This window comes from Crocodylus siamensis, chromosome 6 (genome assembly GCF_052110815.1).
Source record: "Crocodylus siamensis isolate JL-2025a chromosome 6, ASM5211081v1, whole genome shotgun sequence".
Taxonomy (NCBI): Eukaryota; Metazoa; Chordata; order Crocodylia; family Crocodylidae; genus Crocodylus; species Crocodylus siamensis.
In genome coordinates, this window is record NC_143400.1 from 43343394 (window position 1) to 43371316 (window position 27923).

A 27923-nucleotide genomic window follows, 5' to 3' on the forward strand; every position below is an offset into this window, starting at 1 on the left:
GTTCATAAGGTTCTATTATGAAAAACCATCAGCCCAGTCAACTTTTAACTCAAGACAAATGTTTCATCATCTGCAGAAAGGTGATTCTCTGCCAGGTGGATGGATGGACATTTATGAAGATGTGGAGGAGTCAGAGATATAGAAGCTGTGGCAGAAAGCCACCTTGGTTTCTCCCCACAATCTCTGCCCTATGACAATGTGATTAGATGGGCCAGCACAGAGGATTCACACCTCAGCCTGTCTCTTTAGGTAACCTGAGCTGGCTGCATTCCTGAGGGAGGGGGGAAACCTGCTCCCTCTGCCTACGTGACTGGCATCAGTTACCTGGGTGAGGGGCATCTACCTGGTGAGCTGGAATCTGCCCAGTGACAGGTGATGTATCTCAGATTTGTTGGCTGACAGCCAACTGGGGCTGACCTCCACTGGACCAGGTGAATGAGGTCACAGGGGCTATATAAGTTAGGATGGGCTAGGAGGCGGGCTCTCTCTCTTTGGCCATGAGGTGAAGCAGCAGCCATGTGGGGGACACAGAGGAGCTTTACCATCTAAAGTTGGCTCTCTCCCCCAAACTCACGAGCTAGAAACCACCTGCTTACAGAGGGGAATTTCACCAGCCTCTGGAAGATGCTTGTGAGTAAGCTACTTGAGATCTGATTAGATATTTAGCTGGCAGTAACACAGATGCATGATCAAAAAGCTACCTCAGCTACACTGTTTGCTCTTTAGGATTTCTAAGATATTGCTCAATCCTGTACCCTAGTTTACCCTACCCCTGTAATCAATAAAGTTCTCCTTTTTGACTGGTGTGGGAGACTTATTGAGAGGTGGGTCTAAATTATGCCTAAGAGACCCCTTAGGTCTGCGGACTAAGGGAGACTTTGCTTTTTGCCCCCTGACTTGGGGAAGAGCCCCAAGTGCCTGTACTGGGTTGAGTACCCGTCAGACTATTAGGCCTGGGTTTCCCCGAGGACACAGGGCTGAGACAGTCCCTTCTCGGGGTGGTGGCGGGGACGTTACCCCCAAACTAGCGAGTGTGCTCCAGGAGAGGGGTTGTCCAAGCATAAGGCGCCCCTAGGGAGGCATTCGGAGCCTGGAAGGTGGTCAGGCGCAGGGAGGTGGGCGGCTCAATGCAGGAGCGCCCTCTACTGGCTCGCCACAGAAGCTACATGCGTAAGGGTGTCTGTTGGATGTTCAACCCAGGCAAACCACAGACACCATCCTAAAAGAAGTTGTTCTAGTTTCATTCATTTTATTTAAGAACCATTTCAAAGTTAATAAAGAATATGAACATCAAACAGAGTAAAATGGAGACTCTACCCCTTAGAGATATATTAAATGCACACATGCTTTCACATCTGTAGGCTACTCCCCACAAATAACAACAGTTGGAGTCTTCTCTCTTTCTTCTGGGTCTGCACTTCGCAAAATATTCAGTGTAAACTGCCAAACATTCCAAGTTGCTGAGGAACTTGATGCCCTCCCTCCAGGCTTCCAGAGAAATGGAGGAGCCATGAACACGAGGAAGATGGACAGATATGATGAAGAGGACTCATGAGTGCCATCCACCTGCTTCACAGCTTGGGTCCCAACAATTACTGCAACTGTGAGAAGCAGAATGCAGAGGAGTGAGACTGTTATTCTTGTACCGTCAGTGGAAGATCCTATGCCACCTCATTGGTCAATAGAGAAAGGCTGGTTGCAACCAGCCACTCAGGCTTCCCATATAATACAGGGAGGAGAATGGCACTCAGCTAACTTTGCATTCAGACTAAATCAGCTGGTGGCATTAGAGTAGGGCATTGAGAAAAAGAGACCCAGCCCTGTCTTGAAGAATGGCTTTTATCCTCTGGAATATACTTGGAAGTGGGGGATCAAACTCGCTAGGACAACCTCAGCCCTTAAATGCTTCTGACACCTCCCCATACCATCATGGGTCAGAAATGGTTGTGAACCTGCTATAGTACTGAAAATGTTAATCAGTAATGAACACCTACTCTCTGGTAAACACAAAGGGATGCCCTCCCATGTAACCCATATGACAACCTTAAGTAAAAAGAGCTTTTATTTTGATCAACTATTATTGCTAAAGATCTTTTATTACTTACTATAAAGCATTATTAACACCGATCCTTGATAAATTACTATTGATTTATAATTGCAGCTGCTGGCCACTGATGGACAGCCTCTGATCATTTATCATTGATTAATCATCACTGATTATTACTAAAGTTTATTAATGTTTGATAAACTATTCTTGAACACCAGAATGAATTGGACTCCAAGTGATATATCTAGGACTTGATTATTAAAAATAAGCCTGAGTGCTGCCGATTTATCAAAAATTTCTGATCAGTGCTTACTCATAATTGTTAGCTAAAAACTAATTTCAACATCTTTAGCATTAAACATAACTGTAGGTTAATATATTGTTACTAATTAAACATTAACTATACATAATTACCGATTATTAAGTGAACCAACAACCTTAATTTCTTATCATTAACAGAAAATTTTGATTAACATGAAAAAGCTGTTAGCTATTAATATTAGCAACAGATAATAAATTAGCAATGACCAGTGGTTGATTACCACAAAGAGATGAATATTTCTTTGGAACTGTAGAAAGCTATTGATTATCAACAGTTGTTTATCCTCACATATACATGCCCAATGATTGAATGTTCATCACAAGGGATCCTAGTTTTCTCTGATTTAAAAAAATTCCAAATTTTCGGGTATAAAAAAACCCCCTCAAATCCATATTCTTTCCATGATTAAAATGAAACACAACTTATATATTTAGTGGTATTTCATTTTAATCGCAGAACAATGTGGATTTGGGGGAGGGGGTGTTATAGCCAAAAATTTGGAATTATTTTTATCAGTGAAAACCAGGATCCGTGTTCATCACAGCTGAATGAGTGACTTAATGGATCAAAAATTAATTCTCAGTTACAGGTTGGCACAAAGAATGAAAAAATGAAGTATAAGTGTGGGTGCAGGAAGCTATTATTACCTTGAACATTGTGACACCAGTACTGTAGCAGAGGCTGAGGAGAAAGAGAACAATGAAAGTAAGCACTGTCCAGAAACTGTCAGGTTCTTCCTCTCCTTCTTCAACAAAATCCCATGAGTCAAACACCACAAAGACAGGAGCTGGGGACAAGACAGACACCCAGTTAAAGCAGTCTCCTATTTAACTCCATAAAGCATTTGAGCATATGCTATCACCCTGAAGCTGGCAGCATAAAAGAGAAGAACGCTGGGTGACCTCTGTACAGGCTCCAGTTTTCAAAGAAAGATAAGGGATTTATCCCACTGAATCTTACTGTCTTGTGGTCATTTAAAAATCCCAGTGGCAATACAAACCCTTCCTTGACCACACTGCCCAAAGGCAGCAAACAGCAGTGGTTTCCCAGTCACTTCAAACTCAATCCCCAATGGGAACATATCCCTAGCAGTAGGCAAGATCACAGTCCCCCTCAAACAGTTCCTTTGTTGTGAGATAGACAGCATCTCTGATGACATCATGGATGCAACTTCCCAAAAGTAACTAAAGACCAAGACACCTGGATTCTAGCCTCTCTTCTTCCATAGACCCTATTCTGTCACTGTAAGCATAGAAATGGGACAATCAAAACCCACAACTTGCCAAACTATGAACCACACTCCAAAACAAAAATCAACTCATCCACACAACATACTTCCACAGGAAGAAAGGCATCCACACCCATCCACAGTCAGTTCTGTAAACCATTTTTGAAAGACCAGTGTAATCCTAGAATGAAGCAGGCAATGTATTTCTAGCAAAGATGGAGAAATATTCATGCCATTGTTGAGGGCAGGGCTAAGACTTCATCTTGAATATCGTGCACAATTCTAATCAATCTGTTCCAGAAAGATAAACTGAAACATGGAACAGGTTTAGAGAAGAGATATTATCACATCTAAAAAATGGTGAAGCTTTCTTAGGAGAATCAAAGGTCTTGGACTGTAAAGGATAATATTGGTGGAAGAACACACGGGGACGAACCCTCCGTGAATAAATTTAGCCCAGAAAGTATGAGGAAGTTCCAAACCATTGGAAGAGGGAAACTGGGAACATCCAAGGTAAAATGAGCAGAGGTATAAAAAAGCTCACCTAATTGCAATATGAAGATTAATTGTATCAATGAGCTAGAATTATGATGTTGCCATGATAGAAGGGAATAGCAATAACTCAGGAAGCCCCTTCCAGAACCATATAGCTATATTTTGTCCCAAGCTCCTCTACCCACAGGGTATTAGATGAGAGCTTCCTAACACACTGCTCAGTATGAGCCTCTTTCATTCACTGTGGGCCTGGGCTCCACTGGGAACCAATTTTCGTGAGCTGTGCAGTTCCCCAGTGCGTAGTCCCAAGCTTTCCAAAAGTGGCAGAGCCTTTGCATCACCCCCACTGAGAAACGCCATGAGGATTTCTCAAATATGTTCATACAAGGCATACAAAGATCCATCCAACTTCCATTGCTGTCCACTTAGTTTGGGGAATGAGCTGGTTGATATGTCTCTGAAAGCCAGGAAATTGGGAACCTTGACTATGAGAAAATTTTAGTTCTGTGTCTGGTGTTGCCAATAACACATTCTGTCAACTAAGGTTTAATTTTCAAGGAGGAAAAGGGCCACTTCTGACATCCTGCTTCATGAGAGGTAAAAGCCCTCACTCTCAGGAATCAAAGGCCTCACATCCAACTCTCCTGGATGATCCAGAGCACTGTTCACAAGGACCACTAATCATGATATGAAGGCTCCAAATGATGGGGTATTCACAATATGTCCAGGTAAATTATTTTCTTTATTCCCTCCAGTGATAAAAATATGTGCTTTCTTTCCAGTTTGAATTTGGCTTCCAACTCTTCCCCTTCCAGATCTTTTGGCTGCACTCTAGATGAGTTTGTTCTCACAAAATCTCCCTCATCTTGTGGGCACTTCTAGGCCATAACCAAATCATCCCTCAACTTTCTCTTTGATCAACTCAACCACAGGGCTCCTTGAACCTCCCACCTTATGTCTAGACCTTGACAGACCTGAGGATAAGGATGAATTTCCAATGAGGAGGTGCCTTCCTCATCTCTGACCTAAAAAAAGTGACTTTAATTAAACCGGAGACCCCTTCATTCCCTCTGTAGTGGGGATGAAAGCAGTTCTTTAATTCCTTTTATCTGTTTAGAGTTTCAGATCTTTGGGAAAGAAATGGTCTTTTTTGTGTGCTTGTGTGTCAACTTCCATTATGGATGCTGATGCAATAGAAGAAAGACTTGGGAACTACTACAGCCTTGATGCCCCTTCTGAGGTGATGCAAGTGCTGCTACCTCCATTCTCACAGCTGGAATCCAAGTTATCCCACCCATTATTACAGGTCTTTGTATGGCACTAGTCCACAGCAGCCCCAGCCCAGGGGCCCAGGGTACCAAGGACTCTACAAATTTAGCTTGGCACTTCATGTTCTCCATCAGTGATGACTTTGCAAGAGCAGTGGTAGATTCCCTTTGAAGATATGGTAGATTCTTGGTCAACAGGATTCTCTAGATCTGGCTTTTTCCCAAAGTGGCCCCAACTCTCCTAGAATATCAGCCCAGATAAGAACTGTCCAACTATTTCTGAGGAATGTAGTGAAGCTCAACCATAAATCAAAGCAGGGATCTCTAGTGTAATCCCCAATCCTGTGCCCCACAGCTGGCCAAACTAGATTTGAAGGCCATTCTGCCCATCCAAACATGAAATGCTGAAAGCCACAAGCTTGAGAAAACACTTGCTATTACTTGGAACCCCTAAGGACTCTCTAAAAAATCTTGCCCTTTGAACTCCAACAAAGTCAGGTCCCTTAAAGCGTAACAGAGGACAAGTCCCACTAGAGTGAAAATCCCAGTGTCGTGATAGACCAGGGACAGTAAACTCCTGTGCAGATCAGTTCTCCTGATGGAGAACTTGGTAACCCAATACTCAGTCACTGGATATTTGATACTTAACTTGGCCTTCTTGACTTTGAATCTTTCATTGATTCATTCACAGAAGAAAAAGCAGAAAAGACAAGTTGACTATCTCATCTGACTCACTGTATAACACCAGCCATGAAATTCCTTCCAATTACCTCTACATTCAGCCTAAAGCCTAGTGTTCAGCTAAGACAGCTTTCAAAATAGCAGTCGTTCTTGATTTAAGGACTTCAAGAAATGGGGAATCCATCCATTCCCTTTCCAGTCTTTTCCCCAATAATTGTCATAAATTTGACCTTACATGATCTTTTGAACTAGCCTAGCTTCACCTTTCACTCACTGGTGGTGTGATAAAAAAGATATGTTGGCTATTTCCTGGAGAAGAAAGGAAGAAGGGATGAACAAGATGGAGAGATTGAGAGACAGACCGTGTCAGAATATGACAGCCTACTGAAAACAAGCTCTAGACAGTTGCTCTTTTATTTTAACATACAACACATACAGCCAGGCTCTGTTCACCAGAAATCCCTCAGCTTTATACATAAACTATGGCATGATGGAGACACAGGGCTTGCAGGGCTCTATCCCCTCAGTAGCAGGTGACTTCAGTGTCAGACAAAACCACAGAGACGTTGACAGCGGTGGGTTTACCAGAGGCTTTGTCCACACTTTTGTGGACAAAGGTCATTGGGAGGCCTTCATGACCCACTACACAGGAGAAGATGTCTCCCTTCTGCCACTCATGGATCAAGACAGTGAGCTTGCTGTAGATGAAATAGCTCTCCTCCTTCTGTGCAGGGTCCCGGGAGGGTCCAACATTGATGAAGGCTTCCTGGGATATGGGCCGGTCCTGCTGGGTCCATGTTACCAGGATGTCACTGGGGCGGAAGCCCTTAGCCAGGCAGGTCAGAGTAACGAACTCCTGCAGAGACAGCTCATCGGCAGAAGGAGGGTAGACGTAGACTGAAGGAGCCTGTAGATTGGTGGCTGCCAGGTCAAAACAAGCAAGAATTAATGATCAGGAGTCCAATATGGGAGTCCTGGTGCCTCTTACCCAATGCATCCTACACCAGGAAATAGAACCTAGGAGTCCTCACTCCCATAGCCTCCCTCCTCCCGTGAATAAACCCCACTCTCTTCTAACATGAGGGATAAAACCCAGACCTCTAGATTCTGCCACCCAAGTCCTAACCCCCACTTCCCACCCCAACTCCAAGGACATACCCAGAAGTCCTTACTCACCATCCCTTTCACTACATCTATATTGTAACACTTAACCCTCAATCACAATTTTTTTTTTAAATGCAGTTCCACTGCCTGGATATGCATCAGAGTAAGCATGTCCTGAAGACAAAGGCCCCATATCATATACCCCTGAACAGGGGCTGGAGTACAGTTGGTGACCTCCCTCCCCATACCTTTGGTCTTATGGATGGATTTGGTGATGGCTGATGGGGTGCCCGGGTGCTTCACTGTACAGGTGAATTGCTCCCCGGACTTCCATTCCTCTGCGCACACCCGCAGGATGCTGGTCACACTGTAGGTGCCATTTTGTTGCTGAACTGGCTGCCCAGTCACCACATCCAAGTTGCCCTTACTTCCCCGGCTCCAGGAGATTTCCAAGTTGCCTGGTGTCTCCAGGTTGGTGACCAAGCAAGTGATGGTGGTGTTATGTGCTACAAAGATGTCCTCCAGGGAAGGGGGATAGAGGAATACTTCCACTGATCCTGGGTCACAATGATCTGGTGAGGGGAAGGAGGTGGAATTGAGGGCTGGGTTTCATAAATGATCAGTGGGTAAAAAGTGGAAACCACCAGCCTGTGGTACAGTGCGGTGATAGCTATGGCTTATGTAAAGTGAGTGCATTGGCAGGGACAGCGGTATTCCAAGTACAGCTGAGGGATTCAGATGCCTGGGTCCCTCTACAAGAGATCTCTCAAACAGTGAAGGTGGCTTTTGGGGCAATGCAGAGGTCCTTCAGGGAAAAGGAAACCATAAAGTCTACTACCTTGTTTTGAGGGCTAACTAAGGAAGGTCAGGGAATGAAGCATTGGGCTGAGAACACACACAATAGAAGTAAGGTGATAACCACACGCCATTCCTCCAGGGATACCATTATCAAGGGACATTTGTGGAACAGACTAAGGAGTGAATAAGATGAGAGTGACCAGGGCCTGGGCACTGGGCTCCCTTACAATGCTGAGGGAACTCACACTTACCCAATGGGGAAGGCAGGTCTTTGTGTGGGACATCAGGAAGTTTGGCTGAGGTTTCCCCAATCACCTTTGCTATGTGGACACCAGAGGCCTTTCAGAATGAATTGGCTCTCTATAGCCTCTGAGTGATATATATATAGACTTTATATTCTGTTAGTTGAGTAGCAGTGGCTGCCTTATCCCACTATGCCCTACTACCCTGTCCTGGCCCTGGGATAGACCCAGGAAACCCCACTCTCACAAAACCCCTCTGTTCTCCCTCCCTGCACCCACCCATTCTGTAGATTAAGTTTCTGCCAGTTCCATCTTACATCCCAAGTGCATCATGGATGATGTTTCAAGCTCTCCTCACCATTTCCATGTCACTCATCACCACAGTCTATACAGTCCATCTCCACTACCTTTAGCCAATGCTTGTTTCTGACTTACCGGTACAGCACTTGCTGGCATTTTTCATCTCATAGCCTGTGGTCAAGGCAGGATGGGACACTTTGCACGTATAAACATCCTCCTTATTCCAGCTGTCCCTAGAGATGTTCACTCGGCTCTGGCCCATGAACAAGCCATTTGTGTCCTCTGCAGAGGAGTAGACTGTGCCAGGAAGGTCCTTCTTGATTCCATTCACAAGCCACTCCACCTTGGCTTCATTTGTCATGAAGTCCCAAAGAAGGCAAATCAGTTCCAGTGTTGGGGAAGAGTCATCCTCACAGTGGGGGATCAACAGGTTCACTTGGGGTGGTTTTGGAGGTGAGACACAGGACCCTAAAAACAAAGAGTAAGAGAGGAGTGAAAACTCAGTCCCAGATCCATTAACTACAGATCACGAGTCCCACAACAACAACCTCAGAAGGGCCCTACACTGGCACCTCATCCCACAGTCTGCTTTATGTCTCAATTATCAGTCTAACCATGGAGGAAATAAAGGTTACTCATTCAAAAGTATAAACCAGTTCACAGTTTCCCTTAACAGCTCTACAAGGGACTTTCAGCACCCCTACCCCTGACAGACCCCTTCTCTCTCCTCCCCAACTTGCTGGAGAACACCCTCTATGAGCCTCCAACCCCTTCATCCACTGCAAAGTGGTTCCTCTTTCCTTCTCTGTTTTCTGTCTTTTTCCATCCTTTTTCATCCCTCCTCTCATCTTATCTGCGATGCCTTCCTCTATCTATCCATCACTTTGACCCTCTCCCTGTCTTTGCATGGTGTCATTTTCTCCATGAGCTCTTACTATCCATCAAACTTTCCATAGTATCTACTTTTCTCCAACCATCCCTCCCTCCATCACTTCACAGCCGTGGCTCCAGAAGCATCCCAGAGAACCCAGTCCAGCACCTACCAACACTCATGGTGGTATGGAATCCTGTTTTCTGATGCTCCACCGTGCACTGGTACTTCTGGGATGGCCAGCTGTCAGCTGAGACAGTTAGCTGGCTGCTCATGATGTAGAGCCCATTAGATGAGTCCCATACAGAGGAGAAAGTTGTGATGCCAGAGGAAACTGAGCTTGATCCTTTTTTCCATTGCACTATGACAGGCTCTGGGAAGTAGCCACTGACCAGACAACCCAAGGCAACCTGGGAGGGTGTGGGAGAGCTTTTGTAACAGGAACACATGGGGAAGACAGCTGGGGACTTGTTACCTGTAAAGAGAGAGAGAAGCAAGGAGGTGGCATATCAGCCCAGTGGAGCACCTATTACTGTACCCAACATCATGGCACCCTCTAGTGCTGCACCAGGGCATTGGGATCAGGGCTAGGTGCCCGTGGAGAGTTCCACCCCACTGGGCCCCTCACCCAGTTCTGGGTCATTCCTCCCAGGTTCATTATGCAAATTTCTTGATCTGGCATACATCAGGGTCTCTGTACCCCCTTGGGACTCTCTTTTCTCTGATAGCACTTCTACATGGGTTTTTTTCATCTCACATGGTTGGCCTATGCTCCATTTCAAGCATGACTGAGACACAAAAATGCCTGGCTGCTGTTAAAATTTCCGCCACTCACGCTTAAAAATCCCCTATGAGAATATGAGCCAGAAGGTAGCATTAGGCATCATCTCATGACAGTAGTTTCATACTTGCAAGATATTGTTCTTTCTCTTAAAAGCCTGAGGTTGATACTGGGGTGCACCAAACCCCCTGACTTGAAGGCGGGTCCTATCATACCACCCAGTGATTACCAACCCCCAACTAAGGTTTCAACTTGGACAGTCAGATACCATATTAGGTGCACCAGAAATGGGAATCTGTGCTGCATTGTCCACCTTGAATCAGATGCTTCCCAGGCACATGAAGAGACACAGCCCTTTTACTTAAGGAACTGCTCATCCAAACAGACAAAGGTTAGGAGAGGGAATGAAAGCCCAGAGACAGAGAGGCTTCTCGAGGTCATGCAGAAGGTTACAAGCAGGGCTAGTCATACAAGCCAAGGGCTCTGAGTCCCAATTAACCACCCTGCCCTCTGGACCATACTATGGGCTGGTGCTGCAACTCATTAGTGATGTAGAGTGGACTGCCTAGAGTTCTAGGTTTCTCTAGACCACTCTTGCATCAATATATCAAGCCTTCTCTCATCCCACCCATCCACATCGTAAACCCTGCTGCCTGTCTGTTTGTCCATCCCCAAACATCCTATTTGTCCACCAATGCGTCCATCCTTTCTTCCATCCAGCCCCAGGCAAAACCCTCTATCTCTCTATCATCCTTTACACAACATCTCAGAGCTGTCTTTCTGCAGGCTCTTTCCAAGAAGATACAAGAACCTTTTCTTGTTTAGACACTGATGCTAATTTGCAGAAATGAACAGGCTCAAACTGTTCTCACCTTCTTGGATTTCCCTGTATTCACTTCTGACCCCAAAAGCAAATGGTCTGACCTACCCTGCTGCTTCTGAGCAACTTCTCAATGTCTTTTAGTTAGTTCCTTGTAAGAAACCTTGAGCTGAGACCTATCTGTGCCCCATAGCTGGCTGGCATTGTCAGACTCATCTGTAGCTGCTCAAATTCCACACCCAGTGGAGCAGACCCTAGGGGTCATGGAAGCAGTGTATCTTCCCAAAATGCCATTAATTCATTTGCCAATTCTAAGAGATGCAAAACATTTCATATCGGTTGGATGGAAATGCACAAATATCAATATGAGAGAGAACCTGGGATGCAGGACTCCTGAGTTGTGCCCCCATCGATCTGAGAAAAGGAATATGGGAGAGGCTGGGGTTCATTCCTTAGGTCCCAAAGAGGAGGGGTTTCTCAGGGGCTAAGCCTGGGAGGAGCTGGGAACCAGGACACCTGGGTTCTATTCTTCAGCCCTCCCAACAAATTGGAGTATGTATTGGCACATGTGGGCTTTGAATAGAAAGACTTGAGCTTTGTTAGCAGCTGTAAGGAATGTCTGGGATCTAGTGGGTAACAGCCGAGAGGGGCTGAGAGGTCAGGACCCCTGGGCTCTACCCCAAATAAGTGAGAACAGTGAGTTAGAATGGTGGGTTGGAGGGGCTGAGAAGCAGGGGAGGGAGAGGAAAGGGGGCTGTTCCAGGCTGATTTCTGCCAAAGCAGCTTTCTCTGGCCCTCCCAAGGGGGAGATTATGTAAAATGCTCCCCAGGGACACTTTCTTTTTCTGAGAAATGCAACCACCTTTCCAATTCTCAGACATGAAGAAAAGAAACAAACAAACAAGCAACAAAAAAGGGGAAGTTCAGATGAGTAAAAGTCTCACCCAAATGTCTCTTCCATCCAATTTTAGCCCCTGAGGCTCACCCAAGCATCAAATCATCTGTGCCAACTCAACAGTTTTAACAGGAAGCAAGTCCCAGTTCACGTCATTGGCATTAATCAATGTCCTATTGTTTGTGTGACAATTGGAAAGTGCTGATGCCACCAGGCCTCACACAGGCAAAGATGCTTTGGACCAGATGCAGTAAGGAGTTGTACCAGAGATGGGCCCAGGTAATGACCCCTGTGTCTACGGCTCTTGGTTTTGATCTGCCATGAGCAACACTTTGGTGAGTAAATCAGAGGGAAGAAGGTTCCGTCCCTGCAAGTGACCATCCTGAGGGAAGACACATTAAGAAGGAGACCCAAACTCTGGGGTCTTGAACCCAGCTCTGGGAGACCAATGGGAATCTCATAGGTTAAACCAGAGGAGAGGGGAGAGGGGATCCAGGACTTTTGGGTTTTCTTCTGACCTGTCATAGACATTGAGGAGTATGCCCTATGCTTGATGCCCTAACAGTAAGACCTGGGCTGCCCCTGAACTGCTGAGGAAGGGAGAAACAAGGCAGGTTGTTACCCCACCATGCTAAAAAGGCAGCATAAGGTTGATGTACTCCTTGCATGGCATCTCTACATGGGATAATAGAGGGGAGGTAAAGGAGTATTATGGCCTGGAACACAGCAGGCACATGTGGTGGATGAGGCCAGGCTGAGATGGCAGGGAGCCCAGGCAGGGGCAAGTGAGAGGCACAAGAGATGGGATGAGACAGCCTAGGGAACGGGTCACAGGAAGCTGTATTGGGACTGAGGAGCACCAGTAGAACTGTGTGAAAGAGCCCACAGCTTGGATAGCAGGGGGCTGTGGGCCAGGAGTGAGGGGCACCAGCAGAGCTCAGGGAGCAGGGAGAAGCAGGTTGGGATGAGGGGCACCAATAGTGCTGTGTGATAGTAGCTAGTGCTGGGATAGCAAGAGGCTGCATCCTGGGGCTGGGAGTGCCCATAGAGGCATACTAAGAGCTTAGGCCTGAGATAGCATGAAACCTGTGAGTATAGACTGAGGGGAGTCAGGAGAGCTGAGAGGAGAGAGCCTAGTGCTGGGATAACTGAGAGCTGGCAGCCACGAGTGAGGGGCAAGGGGAGAGGGTCAGGGGGAAGACTAGCAAAGGAGCTCCAGCTTAAGAGTGAGGGGCACCAGAAGGACTAAAGCAAGCCCTCAACTGGGCTAGAGCATTGGCAGAGCTGGGGAGGGACCCAAGGATGAGTTATCTGGGGGCTGGGGGTTGGGAATGGGGGTACTAGCAGGTTTTGGGATGGTAGCTGAGGCTGAGATAGCAGGGTAAAATATGCCAAGGCTCGGAGCAGGGGAGTCAACAGGAAAACAGTGCTGAACACCAGATCTGGAGGAACCAGGTGGTTCATGGGCCAGGATTGAGGGGAATTAGCATAGCTAGAAAAGAAGCGCCGGACTGGGGGCTCAAGAAGTGAGCAAGTGGCACCAGTAGAGCTTGGGAAAAGCCCAGGGCTGGGGTAGCAGGGGCTGCTGTCATATCTGAGGGGCAGCAGCAGAGCTGTGGGGTGGAAACTGGTGCTGGAAAACCTGGCAGCTGTAACCTGGGGCAGGGAGCCCCTAGCAGAGATATACTGAGTGCCCGGGCCTGGGTTAGCTGGGGGTTAGGAATCAGGATTGAGGGGAGCCATCATAGCTGGGTGGGTGGGAGCTCAGGGTGCAGCTAGCAGAGGGCTGCAGCTTGGGAGGGAGGGGTATGAGCAGGGCTGGGGGAAGCCTCAGTGTGAACTAGTAGGGTGTTGTGCAGGGAGGGGGCTGCTAGCAGAGCTGTGCTGGAAGGGGAAACCCAGGGCTGGGCTAGCGGAGGATCTACTGGTCAAGAATAAGGGGCACCAGCAGATCTGGGGTGGAGCCCACAATTACCATCGCAGGGAGGTTAGCACCAAGCCAACAGTGAGGAGCACTGGCAGAGCTGATGGAGTGCCTGGGCTGGGCTGGGCTGGGCTGGGCTGGGCTACTGGGGACTGCAGCTTGCCAGTGCGAGAGCTAAGAGAAGCCTGGGGCTGGGGTCAGGGATGTGGGGCTCCCAAAGAGCAGGAAGCGACCTACGGCTGGAGCAGGCAGCTGTGGGTTGGCACTGTGGGGTACAAGCAGGCCTGGGATGGGATAGTCCCATGCTTGTTTAGCAGAGGGCTGCTGGTCAGGCATGAGGAGCACTCAAAAGTACCCCACGCTCGGGAGGACAAGGACTGCATGTCAGGGGAGTAGGGTACTGACAGAGCTATGGGGAGGGGAGGTGGTATAGCCAAGGGCTGAGCTAGCAGGGACTGTGGGGTGGAAGTGAGGGGCACCAGCAGGGCTGGAGAAAACCTATGGCAGTGCTAAAGGGGGCTACAAAGCAGGCTCAGGGGGCAGTAGCAGAGCAGTGCAGTGGTAGCTAAAGCTGGGATATAACAGAATGCCATAGCAGGGAACTGGGGAGCACACCAGGGCATTGCCCAGAGCCTAGGCTGGGATGGGCCAGGGAGCTACAACCTGGATGTGAGAGACACCAACAGAACTGGTGGGAGCTCAAGGCCAGCTACCAAGGAGCTTCAGGTTGGGAATGAATACCATAGGTTGAGCTGAAAAGGGAAACTGAAGATTGATCAAGCAGATGGCTGTGGGTTGGCAGTGAGGAGTACCAGCAGGGCTTTGGTAGGGACAGCCTTGGGCTAGGGCAGCAGAAGACTGCTTTTTAGGAGTGATGGGCATTGGTGGAACTGGGAAAGAGCCCAGATCCATGAGGGCAGGGGCTGCAAGTTGGGAGAAGGGAGCACTGGCAGAGCTGTGGGGAGCGTGGAAAACAAAGCTGAGCTAGCAGAAGCTGGGTGCTTGGGAAGGAGGGCATGACTGGAGCTGGGGAGCACCCCAGGGCTGGAATAGGCAGGAGGATGTGAGTCAGGAGTGAGGGACACCAGCAGGACTGGGGGAAGACTAGGAATGGGCTAGTAGGGTGGTGTTGGGTGTGGGGCTGCTAGCAGAGCTGGCCTGGAACAGGGAACCCAGAACTGGTCTAGCAGAGGGCTACTGGTCAGGAATGAGGGGCACCAGCAAATCTGCAGAGGAAACCCCAGTTACCAAAGCAGGGAACATAGCAGCAAGCCAAGAGCAAGGGGCACTGGCAGAGCTGAGGGGATGCCTGGGCTGGGCTATCAGGGTGCCACTACTTGGTACTGGGAGAGCTGGGAGAAGCCTGGGGCTGGGGTCAGGAATGGGGGAGTCCAGAAGAGTTGGAAGCACCCCAGGGTTGGGGGCAGGCAGCTTTGGGTTGACACTGGAGGATACAAGCAGACCTGGGGTGGGATAGCTGCATGCCAAGTGAGCAGAGGGATGCTGGTCAGGCATTAGGAGCACTCGAGAGCACTCCAAGATTGGGAAAGCAAGGACTGCAAATCGAGGGAGCAGGGCACTGACAGCACTATGCAGGGTGTATATCCCAGGGTTGGGCTATCAGGAACTGTGGGGTGGGAGTTAGGGGCACCAGCAGGGCTGGAGAAAGTCTCTGCCGGTGCTAGAAGGAGTTACAAAGAAGGTTTGAGGAGAAGCAGCTGAGCAGTGTAGCGGTAGCTAAAACTGGGATATAACAGGATGCTGTAGCAGGGAACTGGGCACATAACTGAGTGCCCAGGCCTGGGTTAGCAGGGGGTTGTGAATCAGGATTGAGAGGAGCCATCACGGCTGTGTGGGTGGGAGCTCGGGGGCTAGCTAGCAGGGGGATGCAGCTTGGGAATGAAGGGCACCAGCAGTGCTGGGGGAAGTCTAGGAGTGAGCTAGTAGGGTGCTGTGTGGGGAGGGGGCCACTAGCAGAGCTGGCCTGGAAGCAGGGAACCCAGGGCTGGGCCTGTCAGTCGGGAATAAGGGGCACCAGCAGATCTGGGGAGGAGCCCAGAGTTACCATAGCAGGGGGATTAACGGCAAGCCAAGAGTGAAGGGCACTGGCAGAGCTGAGGGAATCCCTGAGCTGGGCAAGCAGGGGGCTGCTACTTGGCACTGGGAGAGCCAGGAGAAGCCTGGGGCTGGGGTCAGGAATAACAGACTCCAGAGGAGCAGGAAGCACCCCAGGACTGGAGGCAGACAGCTGTGGGTTGACACTGGGGGATACAAGCAGGCCTGGAATGGGATAGTCCCATGCTTGGTTAGCAGCGAGCTGCTGGTCAGGCATGAGGAGCACTCAAGAGCACCCCAAGCTTGGCAGGGCAAAGACTGCAAGTTAAGGAGCAGGGCACTGACAGAGCTATGGGAGGGAGGGATGTAGCCCAGGCCTGAGCTAGCAGGGGCTAAGGGGTGCTAGTGAGGGGCACTGTCAGGGCTGGAGAAAGCCTCCGGCAGTGCTAGATGAGGTTCCAAAGTAGGCCTAAGGAACAGCAGCAGAGCAGTGCAGCGGTAGCTAACTCTGGGATATAACGGGATGGTGTAGCAGGGAACTGGGGAGCAGAACAGCACTGGTGGGACTGAGCAGAGTCCTGAACTATGATAGCAGAGGGGCTGTGGATCAGGGCCAGAGGGATGGAGTGGATTGGGAAGGAGCCCAGGTCTGGGAGGGCAGGGGCTGCAAGCTGGGAGAGGGGAGCACTGGCGGAGCAGTGGGAAGAGTGAAGCACAGGCTGAGCTAGCAGGGGCTGGGTGCTTAGGGTGGGAGTCATCACTGGATCTGGGGGTGCCCCAGTGCTGAAGGAGATGGAGGATGTGGGTCAGGAGTGAGGGGGCAGCAGCTGGGCTGTAGAAAGCCTTTCACTGGGCTAGAAAAAACCATGGGTTGGGAATAACGGATGTCAGCAGAGGATTGCCGTGGTAGCTAAAGCTGGAAGAGGAGTGTGCCACAGCCTAGGGGCATTGCCAAGAGCCCAGATCTGTGGGTGAGCCTGGGGCTAGGCTTCAAGAGGATTTAGGTGAGAAGTGAGTGACAAAAGCAGAGCTGATCTGGAGCTCAGTGCTGTGCTCGCAGTTGCTTGGGTGTGCGGTACAGGAGGTAAGCTAGAAAAGTCCAGGGGGCTGTGATGTCAAGGGCTGGGGGATGGGGGCAGATCTCTGTTGTCAGAAAACCCCAGGGCTAGGATAACTGATGGTTGTGTGGCTGAGGATCTCAGCAGAGGGCCAGCATACATGTGCCAGAGGGGCTGCATGCTGGTGTTGAGAGGCAGTAGCAGCACCTGAGGGGGTGCCTATGCACAGAATAAATAGCAGTAAACCCAGTGATTTGGACCCCAGTGAAGGAGTGGAGAAGGAGGATTCCCAGCCTGGGAGAGCAGGGGTTATAAGTCACCCTTAAATGGTATCAGCAAAGGGGAATTCACAGTCCGCTCCTCATCTCCTTCCAATATTCACAAGTCACCAGCTTCTAAAATGAGACAGAAAATTCCCCTTTGGCAGGTCCCCTGGCTGATCAGGGCATTCCAACCCACCCCATGGGTAAGTGCATTGCTCAGAGCCATCCCTGCCTTCCCCCATCAGCTCTCTGCCTGGGTACCATGCTCTGACCTAGTTTGGGGCATGCCTACCTCACCTTTCAGATACTGAGCTGACAACAATTAGATATACTTGTCTGTGTTTGTGTGACAGCTCCAAGTCCATGGTTTGGCCTTGGGGGTGGACCCTGCTCAATTTCTGTGGGATGCTCAGCTTGAGATGTACTTGGGCACCTTCTCAAGGGTGACCAGCACCTATGTGTCCAGCTGAAACTCACTGGAATGTGGCCCTGTCTAATTCCTCCCTGAGGTATCTTGAGCTTGTTCAGCTAGGTCCTGAGGCAGCCAGCATTTGAGATCCTGCCCCTAGAGTTCAGGAAAGTGTTCCTCAAAGCTTTCACTCACATCTGCTGGCGGATGAGTGCTTCCTTGAGAAGGAATATGGCTAGGAAATCTGTGGGCTGGGAACCTGGAAAGTTACTCAAGGACTGTTTGTGGGAGGAATGTTATTACCCTCTTAGCACAAGTGCTGAACTCTATCCCCATATGCAGGACCTAAATCCCAACTCCTTAACTCCATAGGAATGGCCCACTCCTGGACCTTCACACCCTAACTCCAAGCCAACTCCTTAAACCTAGTCCTAATCTCTAAACTGCAATAACAACCCCAAAACAAGTTTTCACCCTACTTATACCCAGCTCCTAACCTGAATTCTTTCGCTCTCTCTCTCAATGCCAACCCACAGCCATAACTCTAGTCTTCTGAGACTCTCACTGACTAATCTCAAACCTAATCCACATCCCTAACCTTTGTTTCCCAAGACTGCGATGTCTGAGTTTAGGATAGTTTGTGCTTGCTATTTGTCTGTAGAGTCCTAGTGTGTTGAGTCTCTGATCCTGGACTTGGGCTCAAAGCTGCTGCAGGGATGGACAAATGGCCCTTTTAGCCTTTAAAAGGTGAGGGATAGGTGCCACTCTGGAGTGTGCAGTAACTATTACAAACTAATTGTTACAGCAGCATGACCCTGTAGCAATACACAACAGCCAGCTCATCTGAGCTATGAACCTGAATGGAATTGGGTTATTGTTGCAGCAGTGTTGCCACACTTGCATCTCTACAGGATCATGGAGATCAGTGACTCTCAATGGGGACACTATGGCACTCTGAAATTGTGAGAGACCCTTTTAAAGTGTGCCACAGGATGCTGTGCAAGATTCACATTGTTAGGTGTTCAAACACTTTATGCATGATTTACAAGATAAACCAAGAGACTTCAGGTAGGAATCCAAAGTGTCAGAAATATTCAACTGCTGTGGACTTCCTGAGTTCTTGGCAACCTGAAAAAAATGCTCTATTATTTTTCCATAGACAAATATGAGTGAAAGCAAAGGGCTGGCATTTTCTGAAGGGTGTTTCAAGTCTAATGAGGGACAGCTTGAATCTACAGTGGTTGAAAATCACTTATGTAGCCATCACAGTTGCATCCTAACCGTTTATATTACTATCCTTTGTATAATATACTATCCTTTATATTACCAATATAATTGCTGTCTGTTTCAACCTAAACTAATAGAAGTAATGCTAAACCTCTTCACATTGATTGTAATCCCCATGGTAACCATCTGAACACCAGGTTTTACATCCCTCAAGGAGAACGAGTAAACATCAAGGCACTTATCCTTATCGGAAAACGGGCCACTTGGATTGGACCTATAGCATTTCAGTGATTCTTCCCTGGATCAACACATCAAAACAGGACTGGTTAGAAAAGGGGAGTGATAAACTGTCTTCAGATCCAACTAGATTAGACATTCCTAGGCAGAGGGGTTCCATAAATAACCCAGCATGAAGGCACCCTCCATATTGGCTTTGCATGCATAGCAGAAAATATGTTGAAACCTCTCCTCAGGAAATGCTTATACATTTTACTTTCAGGTTCAGATTTTTACAGGGGACTTCCACGCACAATGACTGGTAATTTTAATAGTGACTTGATATTCAAGATTCTCATTGAGCATACTCAGGGCATGGAGAGTAACAGAAGATGATGTGGAAAGAAAATATGTTTAGTTCTGGGGTGTGCAGGTTGTGAGAAAATGCCACCCTGTGATTTCTTCTTGACCAAGAGGAGCGAGAAAATCTAGCATGAATAACTATGAAGCTGGTTCTTCATGAATGGGAGAGACTTAGGGCCTGGAAGAGGTGTGAAAAAGAAGTTGCTGTAGTGTGTGCAATGGAAAACGGTATGTTTTGCAAGTGGTTGGGTTTCACTCTCTTAGAGTAAATTCCAACCCTGGTCAGAGAGCAGGGTGGGCAGCTTAATAGGAGGCATTCTCCCCCCATAGAGGTCCAGATGCCAGTGCCTCAGTTCAGCACCAAGGGAGACTGTGATGCCAAAGGATATATTGAGGACCTCCTAAGGGCCATACCTCACAGCTTTTCTCTCTCTCCCCTTACAGGTGACAAGGCTCCAGCTGTCTTTCCCACGACGGATTTTTGCAAAGGCTCTCCTCCCCCCTCCAAGGTTTCTATGGTATGTCTTATCGCTGGCTACTTCCCTGAGCCTGTCACAGTGCAGTGGACAAAGGACTCTAGCACCATCTCTACTGACATCAAGAACTTCCCATCATCACTGGACCTGAGCAAAGGGCTTTACACCACAAGTACCCAGCTTACCATCCCAGCTGGCAGTTTGAGTTCCCAGGCATACAGCTGCATTGTAGACCATCCAAAAACCAAAACCCACATAACCAAGAAAATACAATTAGGTAGGTCCCAGATTGGGTTGTTTGAGTCCTTCTTGTATTGTCTTCGGCACAAAGAGAGCCTGTTAGTTAAAATTCCTTTCAAGCCTAAAGGCCCACTAGACAGTCATGGTTAAGGCAGAATGGTCTTTGTAGGTGATATCACTAATATTACATCCAATTTTGACTCTACATTTGTGCATGGACTGATTAGGGGCATCCCATAGTCATCAGGCTAGGGCAAGGCATTTATGTCTTTAGAGCCATCAGAAAAGGCTTTAATCACTGATATTGTACTTTCCACTATAAAACTGTTATCAGTACTGTCTGCTAACTGGAAGGTGTCCCTGGCTGGATGCCTAGACAGAGATCTATCATGGACAGAAGAAGAGATTCCATTGAGGACAGGGAAGAAAGAGACAGAGATATCATGGAGAGACAGATGGATAGCTAAATGAAAGTTTAGATCCTGAGAGAGATACCATAGTAAAATGGGGGGAAAATAAGAATGGAAACAGAAGAGGGTCTGTACCATACAGGAATGGTTTGGGGGCTCAGAAGGGGCCACTTTTCCCATGCAGTCAGTGCTGTCCCCAGGGAAGAGTGGGGTGTGATGTACTTCAAGGGGTATGGAGCGTGTGGGTCAACAAAGGAGCATTGTGTTAAAGGTAGAGGAAGGGGCTGGATAATGGGTCACACTCTCTTTCCATCTGATAAAAGGCGGTACTGCCCCCACGGTGCGTGTGCTCCACTCCTCCTGCACTGTTCCGTCAAAACACAGCAACATCGAGCTGTTGTGCCACATCTCCAACTTCAACCCCCCGGAAGTGACTGTGGAATGGCTGGTGGATGGCACCTCAGGACTTGTGACTTCCAGTACCAGAACCCCGCGGAAGAATGAGGATGGTAAAACCTTCAGCACCACCAGCCAGGCCAACATCACCCAGGAGGAGTGGCTGCAGGGGAAGACATACACATGCGAAGTGACCCACAAAGCAACAGGGACCAAAAAGCAGGACCATGCTCGGAGATGCTCAGGTAAGTCTAAGCAGGGTCTGACTTAGAGTGGAGGCTTACAGAACCCTAGAGGAAGGCGGAAGACAGGGCTACTTGGGTGGTGGCTCTAAACACCAGGGAGGGAAGAAAGAGGAGACCAAACCAGGAAGCTCACTCAACTCCTCCATTCCCAGTATCACCACAAGCTGCCAGTGACATCCACATCTACGTGGTGCCCCCAAGCCCTGGAGCCCTGTATGTGAAGCAGACCCCCGAGTTGATCTGCATAGTCATCAACCTGCGCAGCAAAGATGCACTAAAGGTGACCTGGACCAAGGACCCTGCAGGTGCCGTGAACGCCAAACCTCTGCAGTGGGTGGAGCAGTCCAATGGCACCTATACTGCCACCAGTGCCCTGCCCATTTTCACCCAGGACTGGGAGAATAAACAGAAGTTTACCTGCAAGGTGGAACACCCAGAGTTGCCTTCACCTCTCACCAAAACAATCACCAGAAAGACAGGTAAGATGAAGGAGAGCCCCCTCCCATTCTTCCCAACCCCCTATCCTACCATACAGAGACTGAATGGTGTCCCCTCTTACTCCCAAATATCTGGGGTTCCCACTCTTCCATCCTCAAGTGAAGGGGGGAACAACCCCACCCACTTCCCCCATCCCAAAGCATGTCCCTACAGGCCCACCACTCCATTTAGATCCAGCTTCCTGATATGAGCAGCTCACCTGTGTCTCCTCGCTCCTTTCACCTCTTTCCTTTCCCCAAAGGTAAGCATGTTTCCCCTGGTGTCTACACCTTTGGCCCGCACCCTGAGGAGCTCAGCAGGAACGGGAACTCCGTCAGCATCACCTGCTTTGTCCGGGGCTTCTTCCCTGAGGACATCTCAGTGCAGTGGCTGAAAAATCAGTCCCCCATGGAGCTGAATGCCTATGTCACCACCCCGCCCCTGAAAGAGGGACCTGGGGATTCAAACTACTTCCTCTACAGCAAGCTGACAATCAGCAAGGCGAGCTGGAATACAGGAGATTCCTATGCCTGCATGGTCGTCCATGAAGCCCTCCCTCTGAAGTTCACCCAGAGGTCTATCCAGAAACAACCTGGTAAATGAAGACAACCCCCTGGCATCTGCTCCCCACTGGCCCTCATTCATCATATCCTTGTATAAATAATTTCTGTGCCTGCAACCAAAAAATACTCTGGATAAATAAAAAAATACCAGCCTGAGCTCATTCCCCAGGTCTCTTTTTGATGGTGGGAGCTGTTCATAATATTTTCAGGTGCCAGTAATTCCTGCAGTGGAGTATGAGAAGTGCTGAAATGCTCTAATGGTAGAATGTTCATTGTCAAAACCTCAGTGGGTAGGCAAGTGCATATAAGTGTATATACACTGGATGCATGGATGGATGGAGGATTATAGACACAAATACCTCTTCTAACAGTAAAGATGAGGGAATAAATGCATGCATGTATATATAGAAAGCAAGGGAGGATGAGTAAATGCATGGTTTAAAAGAAGGATTATTCCAAAATTCAGAGAAATAGATATCCTATTTTAGCACAGAAAGCCAAGAGACAGTGGCTTGTTTAGGCTAGCCAGATGGAAGCATAGAGGGGATACAAATATCCTCTATAAACACATTCTTGGAGTAAACACCAGGAGAGAAAAGAAGCATTTTCACTAAACCAGAAATGTGTTGGCTCAAGAAAAAAATGGATGGACACCAGGCAGGCATAAACTGAGGGAAAAATTAGGTTTCCAACCATGAAAGGAATGAAGCTCTGGACCAGCCTCTTCTTTAAGAAGAGGCTTGATGACTACCTGACTGGACTCATTTGAGTCCAGTCTTTTCTCCCGCCCAGGCAGGGGGTTGGACTTGAAGATCTACAAGGTCCCTTCCAACCCGACTTCTATGATTCTATAATATGATTCTATGATTCAATATAAGCATTGAGGAAGAAATATGGCAAAAAGTCAATTAATATATAAGGGTTGATGGATGAGAAGAAACAAAACCAAACTGAACCACAGCTGTCTTTGGGTTTTCAATGGAGCTAGATAATTTTAAGGAAGGGCCCAGAGGTGAGGTTGTCTGTGACAGCAGAAGAATGAACTTGGTGAACCAGCTGATGCCTTTCTACACTATGGAAGCAAGGTTGGGTATATATAGCCATCCCTCTATGCCAATGAAAAAAAAATGGTTGGAGAAGTAGATGGAATGGACACTGCAGAGAAAATAGTTCATTTGGACTGACTACAGGAAGAAAATAAGGTAGACAGACTTTGGAGGGATGGCTATTTGAACACATGAACACAGTTTTCAGATGGACAGTAAGGTGGATAGAAATACACTTCAGAGGAAAGGACTGACATGTTGCAGAAACAAGGATAGATAGATCCTGTTATGTGTGTTCCACAGTGCATACACTTCCAGTGCCTAAAGCCCTTAGGTCAGTCCCAGACAGACAAAGATTGAGGAACAGTCCCCACACTGAAGACCGCCCCCAGTCAAAATGGACAGGAGCAGATGGTAAAGAGAAGGCTCCAAAAAGGGATATGACTTGACCAAAGCCACCCAACTGGTGAGTGGCAGAGCTGTGAACATTAGTCAGGGGTCATAAGAGGCCATTCCACTGTCCCTAGCCACCAGGCCTTCCCCCTAGCTGGACAGCACTGAAGGTTCAACAGTTGGATGCCTGGATAGATTGCCACAAAAAGACAAAGATAAATGGGCACAGGATGAAAAGTTGCTGGATGAGACATGAAGATGGAGATACAAGTGTAGATGCACTGATGAGCATGGGTGGGTGCACATGTAGAATAGGGCAATAAATGTATGGATGGATGGATAGAAAATATGTCAATAGAAGGAAAAGCATGTGGGTGGGTGGGTGGGTGGCTGACTGGCTCAGTGGGTGGACAGTTCCTGGGGATTCTGTAAAGGTGTGCTTCTGAAATCTATATTTTCACCATGAGGATGCTGTACTGGGATCAGCAAACCCATCCCAGAGACCAGTAGATAGCCCTATGAGACAGTACTGGGGCAAAGAAGGCAACTCACATACATTTTGGGGCCTTGGCCCTGCCTTTCCTGAGCCTACCCTTACTGAGGAAAAGAGTTAAAGATATTGCATGCCTATTTTGAGGGGATTCAGAGAATCTCCATCCATCCATCTCTATATATGTGCTTCCCATGATCCAGCCCTCTATATGCTTTCCCTTCAGCATATTTGCTTTTCATCCATCCATCCACCCATCATGCTTGCTTCTATCAGTATATTTGTCATCCATCCATTGATGTTTTTGCCATCCATCAGCCCTCATATGCTCATTTACACTTTGCCATATGTATACAAACTTAGACACTTACAGAAATAGACACAGAGATCCACACAAACTATTTCCTGTCTTTTTAGCTCAGCTGAGGGCTCTTTCCCCACCACAGGAGCATTCAGCACTTCCCAGACCCCAATGCAATTAGCCTCCAAGTGAGGCATGAACAGATTTTTTTCTCCCATCACCCACAAGGAGCCAAGGCACAGAAAGACATGGCAATGATGCAAGGTCACACAGCCAGGTAGTGGTAGAGATGGGAATTGATCACAGGTCCTGTGTACCCACATGCAGTAACTTCACCCCCAAATGGTTCTATGGTGGAGGGTCCAAATAGCCCATCTACTCAGCACTGAAAGAAGAGGTTTCATAGGGGACCAGGGGCATCTAAGGGGAAAGTTCAGAGTTTGGGCAAAACCATGCTTGGCTGCAATAGCCTGGGGCCATGAGTGCTATGGTAGATATCAGGGAGTGCCAGACACATCCTCACCACCACAGAAAGGGGGTGGGAATAAGTGGATGGACAGAGAGGATTTTGTCTGAAGAGAGATGTATGTAGGGTTGGATGGAGAGACAGACAGAGACATCAGGAAGCAGGAGGTAGGGGGCAGTAGGTGACATGGTGCTGGACACTCAAATGAAGCTTTCCCTGGAAGGCCTGTTGTCATGGCAGACTGGTCAGTGATAACATCTCTTTCTGCCCCCTCACAGAGATGGTTGTGCAAACAGATCTGTGCAATTATGATAAGGACGAGGAAATGGAGGGACTCTGGGCCACCATCTCTGTCTTCATCACCCTCTTCCTCCTGAGTGTGTGCTACAGTGCCACAGTAACCCTATTCAAGGTGAGACAGACTTGGTGGGTGGTTGGGAGGGTGGCCAGATGGAGAGAAGACTGAACCAATGAACAAATGACTGAATGAATGATCAAACAAATGAAACTTACATAAAAGAAAAGATTGAATGACTAGTGTTCTGCATTTTCAGTTTTTATTTAAAAAAAAAAAAAATCCAGGAATTTTTTGGGGTTTATCTTCCAAACATAAAAAATGGAATGCAATCCGGATTAAAGGAAGAAAAGGGAAAAACAGTTTAAATCAGGGGAAATAATAATACATTCTCATGGCAGGGAGGGAGGGAGGGAGTAAGGCTGGGACTAGGGAAAGGGAAGGGGTGCAGCGCAGCCCATTAGCCAGTCCTGGGGCTGCAGCAAGGAGCAAAGCGGGGGGACTGTCAGTGGTGTGGGGCAGGCAGGCATAGCTCTTGCTGCTATGTGCACCCTGAGAGGGCTTCAGGCTGGGGGGCTGCACTGGGCTCTTTCCAGGGGGCATGTGCCCCCAGATCTGTGCATGGGATGAGAGCAAGCTGACATCTGTCCCAAGCACCAGCAAGAGCCCAGTACTGTCACCAGCCCCAGCTTGCAATGGCAGCCTGCTCTCACCCAATGCGCAGATCCCGGGGCACGCACTCCCCAGAAAGAGACCAGCACAGCCTCCAAGCCCACAGCCCTCCTGGGGTGCACGTAGCAGCAAAAGCAACACCCCACACACCCTGCACCCACTTACAGTTCGCTTCGCAGCTAGCATCAGCATTCCCAGAGCTGCTGCAGCAGAGGCTGGGGTGAGTGGGAACAAGCAGAGCCCAGGGGGGCACAGGCGCAGTGCAATTTGTCTGCACTCAGCCCAGACCCCAGTGCAGTGGCCCCGGGAGTAGCCAATGCCAGCTGCCTGCCACTGCTGGGCTGCACCATACCCCAAACTCCCAGAGGCTCTGCTTGTCCCTACTCACCCCAGCCCCTGGGCTGCACTGTGCCATGGTGCTGGCAGCTGGCATCAGCTGCTCCCAGGGCTGCTGTAACAGGGGCTGGGGTGAGTGGGAACAAGTGAAGCTCTGAGGTGAGGGGCATGGCGCAGCTTGCCCCCACATATCCTAGCCCCTGCTGCAGCAGCCTGCTGCTGGGCTGCCCTGGCATTTGCAGGGAAGAGGCAGTGGCATGTGGCCAGACTCAGGGGGCGGGACCTGACCCTGGCACCAGCACCAGCACTGGCACATCCCGCCCCACCATGCCCATGGTCAGAGCCAGAAGCCCCATCCCTGGGCAGCAGCTCCAGCCCCCCAGGCCCATATGGAGCAGCTGGGTGCAGCATCCACCACAGGGAGTGGAGCCAGGCTCTCCTGCCTGCCCCCCACAGTGGGGCTCGAAGCTCCCAGTGCCCAGGGCAGGGCTACAGCTGGAGCTGCTGGGGTGCAGCTGGGACATGCCTGCCCTGGGAGCGATTCCCGTGGCCCTTCCACCCTGAGCCAGGAGCCCTGCACCCCCAGGCAGAAGCTCCAGCCTCCCTCCCTGACACCTGCATGGCGACCACCATCCCTCCTTCTCCCTCACCCGATCTGGCCAGAAACCTGCTAACTGAAAAACAAGTGTAAATCGGTAAAAATGGGTGTAAATCAGTAAAAAAAAAATAGTTTCAATTTTAAAACCCAGTAATTTATCGGTGAAAATTGGTAAAAAATGAAAATGTGGAACACTATGGATGAAACACAGGCAGTTCTTGGACTTGTGACACAACTGGTTCCTGAAAACCACCTCTTAAGTGGAAATGTTGTAACTCGGAACCAATTTTCTCATAAGAAACAATGTTATAAATGGGGGCTTGGTTCCTGAACCAAGGCCCGATACCCTATTTTCACCAAAAATACCCCAGAATTTTGTACTCGATCAATTATAGATGAGTAACATAGCTACATTAATGTATTTATGTTGTAAATAGCAATCATATTGATTTGGAAGGACTTCTTTGAGGTGACTTTGCTGGGCTTTTTGAAGGGTTCTTGGCTGGAGTCTTCTCAGGAGTCTTGGCTGCAGGTTTTTCTGGAGTCCTGTCTGCTTTCTTCAAGAAAGTGTCCAAAGAAGTTTGGATAGATGTTCTCCAGGGAGATGTGCGATGCAGCGATCTTGTTCGCTGGCATGGTGTCACATTGGATCAAGCATTGTAAAGTTGAACCTAACATCATCAAGTTGAAACAGGGTGTCAATTTCGTAGTTTTATAGTTTCATAGTTGGTAGGGTCAGAAGGGACCTGAGCAGATCATTAAGTCTGACCCCCTGCCATGGCAAGAAAGAGTACTGGGGTCATACGACTCCAGCAAGTTGTTCATCTAGCCTCCTTTTAAAGACTCCCAGGGTAGGAGCCAGCACCACTTCTCTTGCATAGAGGGGGAGGATCACCTCCTTGAACCTGCTCAAGATGCATGACAAGGATGCATGACAAGGTATGGTTGGCCTTCCTGACTGCATCCCCACACTGCCGGCCCATGGAAGGGGCTGGCAATGTTTATAAATGTTGTAAGTGTGAAACATTGTAACTCGAAACATTTCAAGTCGAGGACTGCCTGTAATGTGAAAGGAAGAAGGTGGAAAGATGAAACAAATGAAAAGAGGGGAGAGAGGAAAGAATGAACAAGCAAATGAATGAATAAGAGAAA

The 27923-nt window shown here is 48.6% G+C and overlaps 3 gene segments (V, D, J or C); 2 read left to right on the plus strand and 1 right to left on the minus strand.

Annotated features, from left to right (window-relative positions):
• Nucleotides 1–27923, plus strand: part of LOC149862399 (immunoglobulin heavy constant epsilon-like) — a 218535-nt gene that overhangs the window by 153568 nt on the left and 37044 nt on the right.
• Nucleotides 1–27923, plus strand: part of LOC149862402 (Ig gamma chain C region-like) — a 246711-nt gene that overhangs the window by 153192 nt on the left and 65596 nt on the right.
• LOC149862408 (Ig mu chain C region-like) lies at nucleotides 6455–9904 on the minus strand. The segment is given in 5 exon segments: nucleotides 6455–6962; nucleotides 7394–7717; nucleotides 8621–8953; nucleotides 9529–9831; nucleotides 9895–9904. Coding segments are annotated over 5 exon segments (1368 nt in total).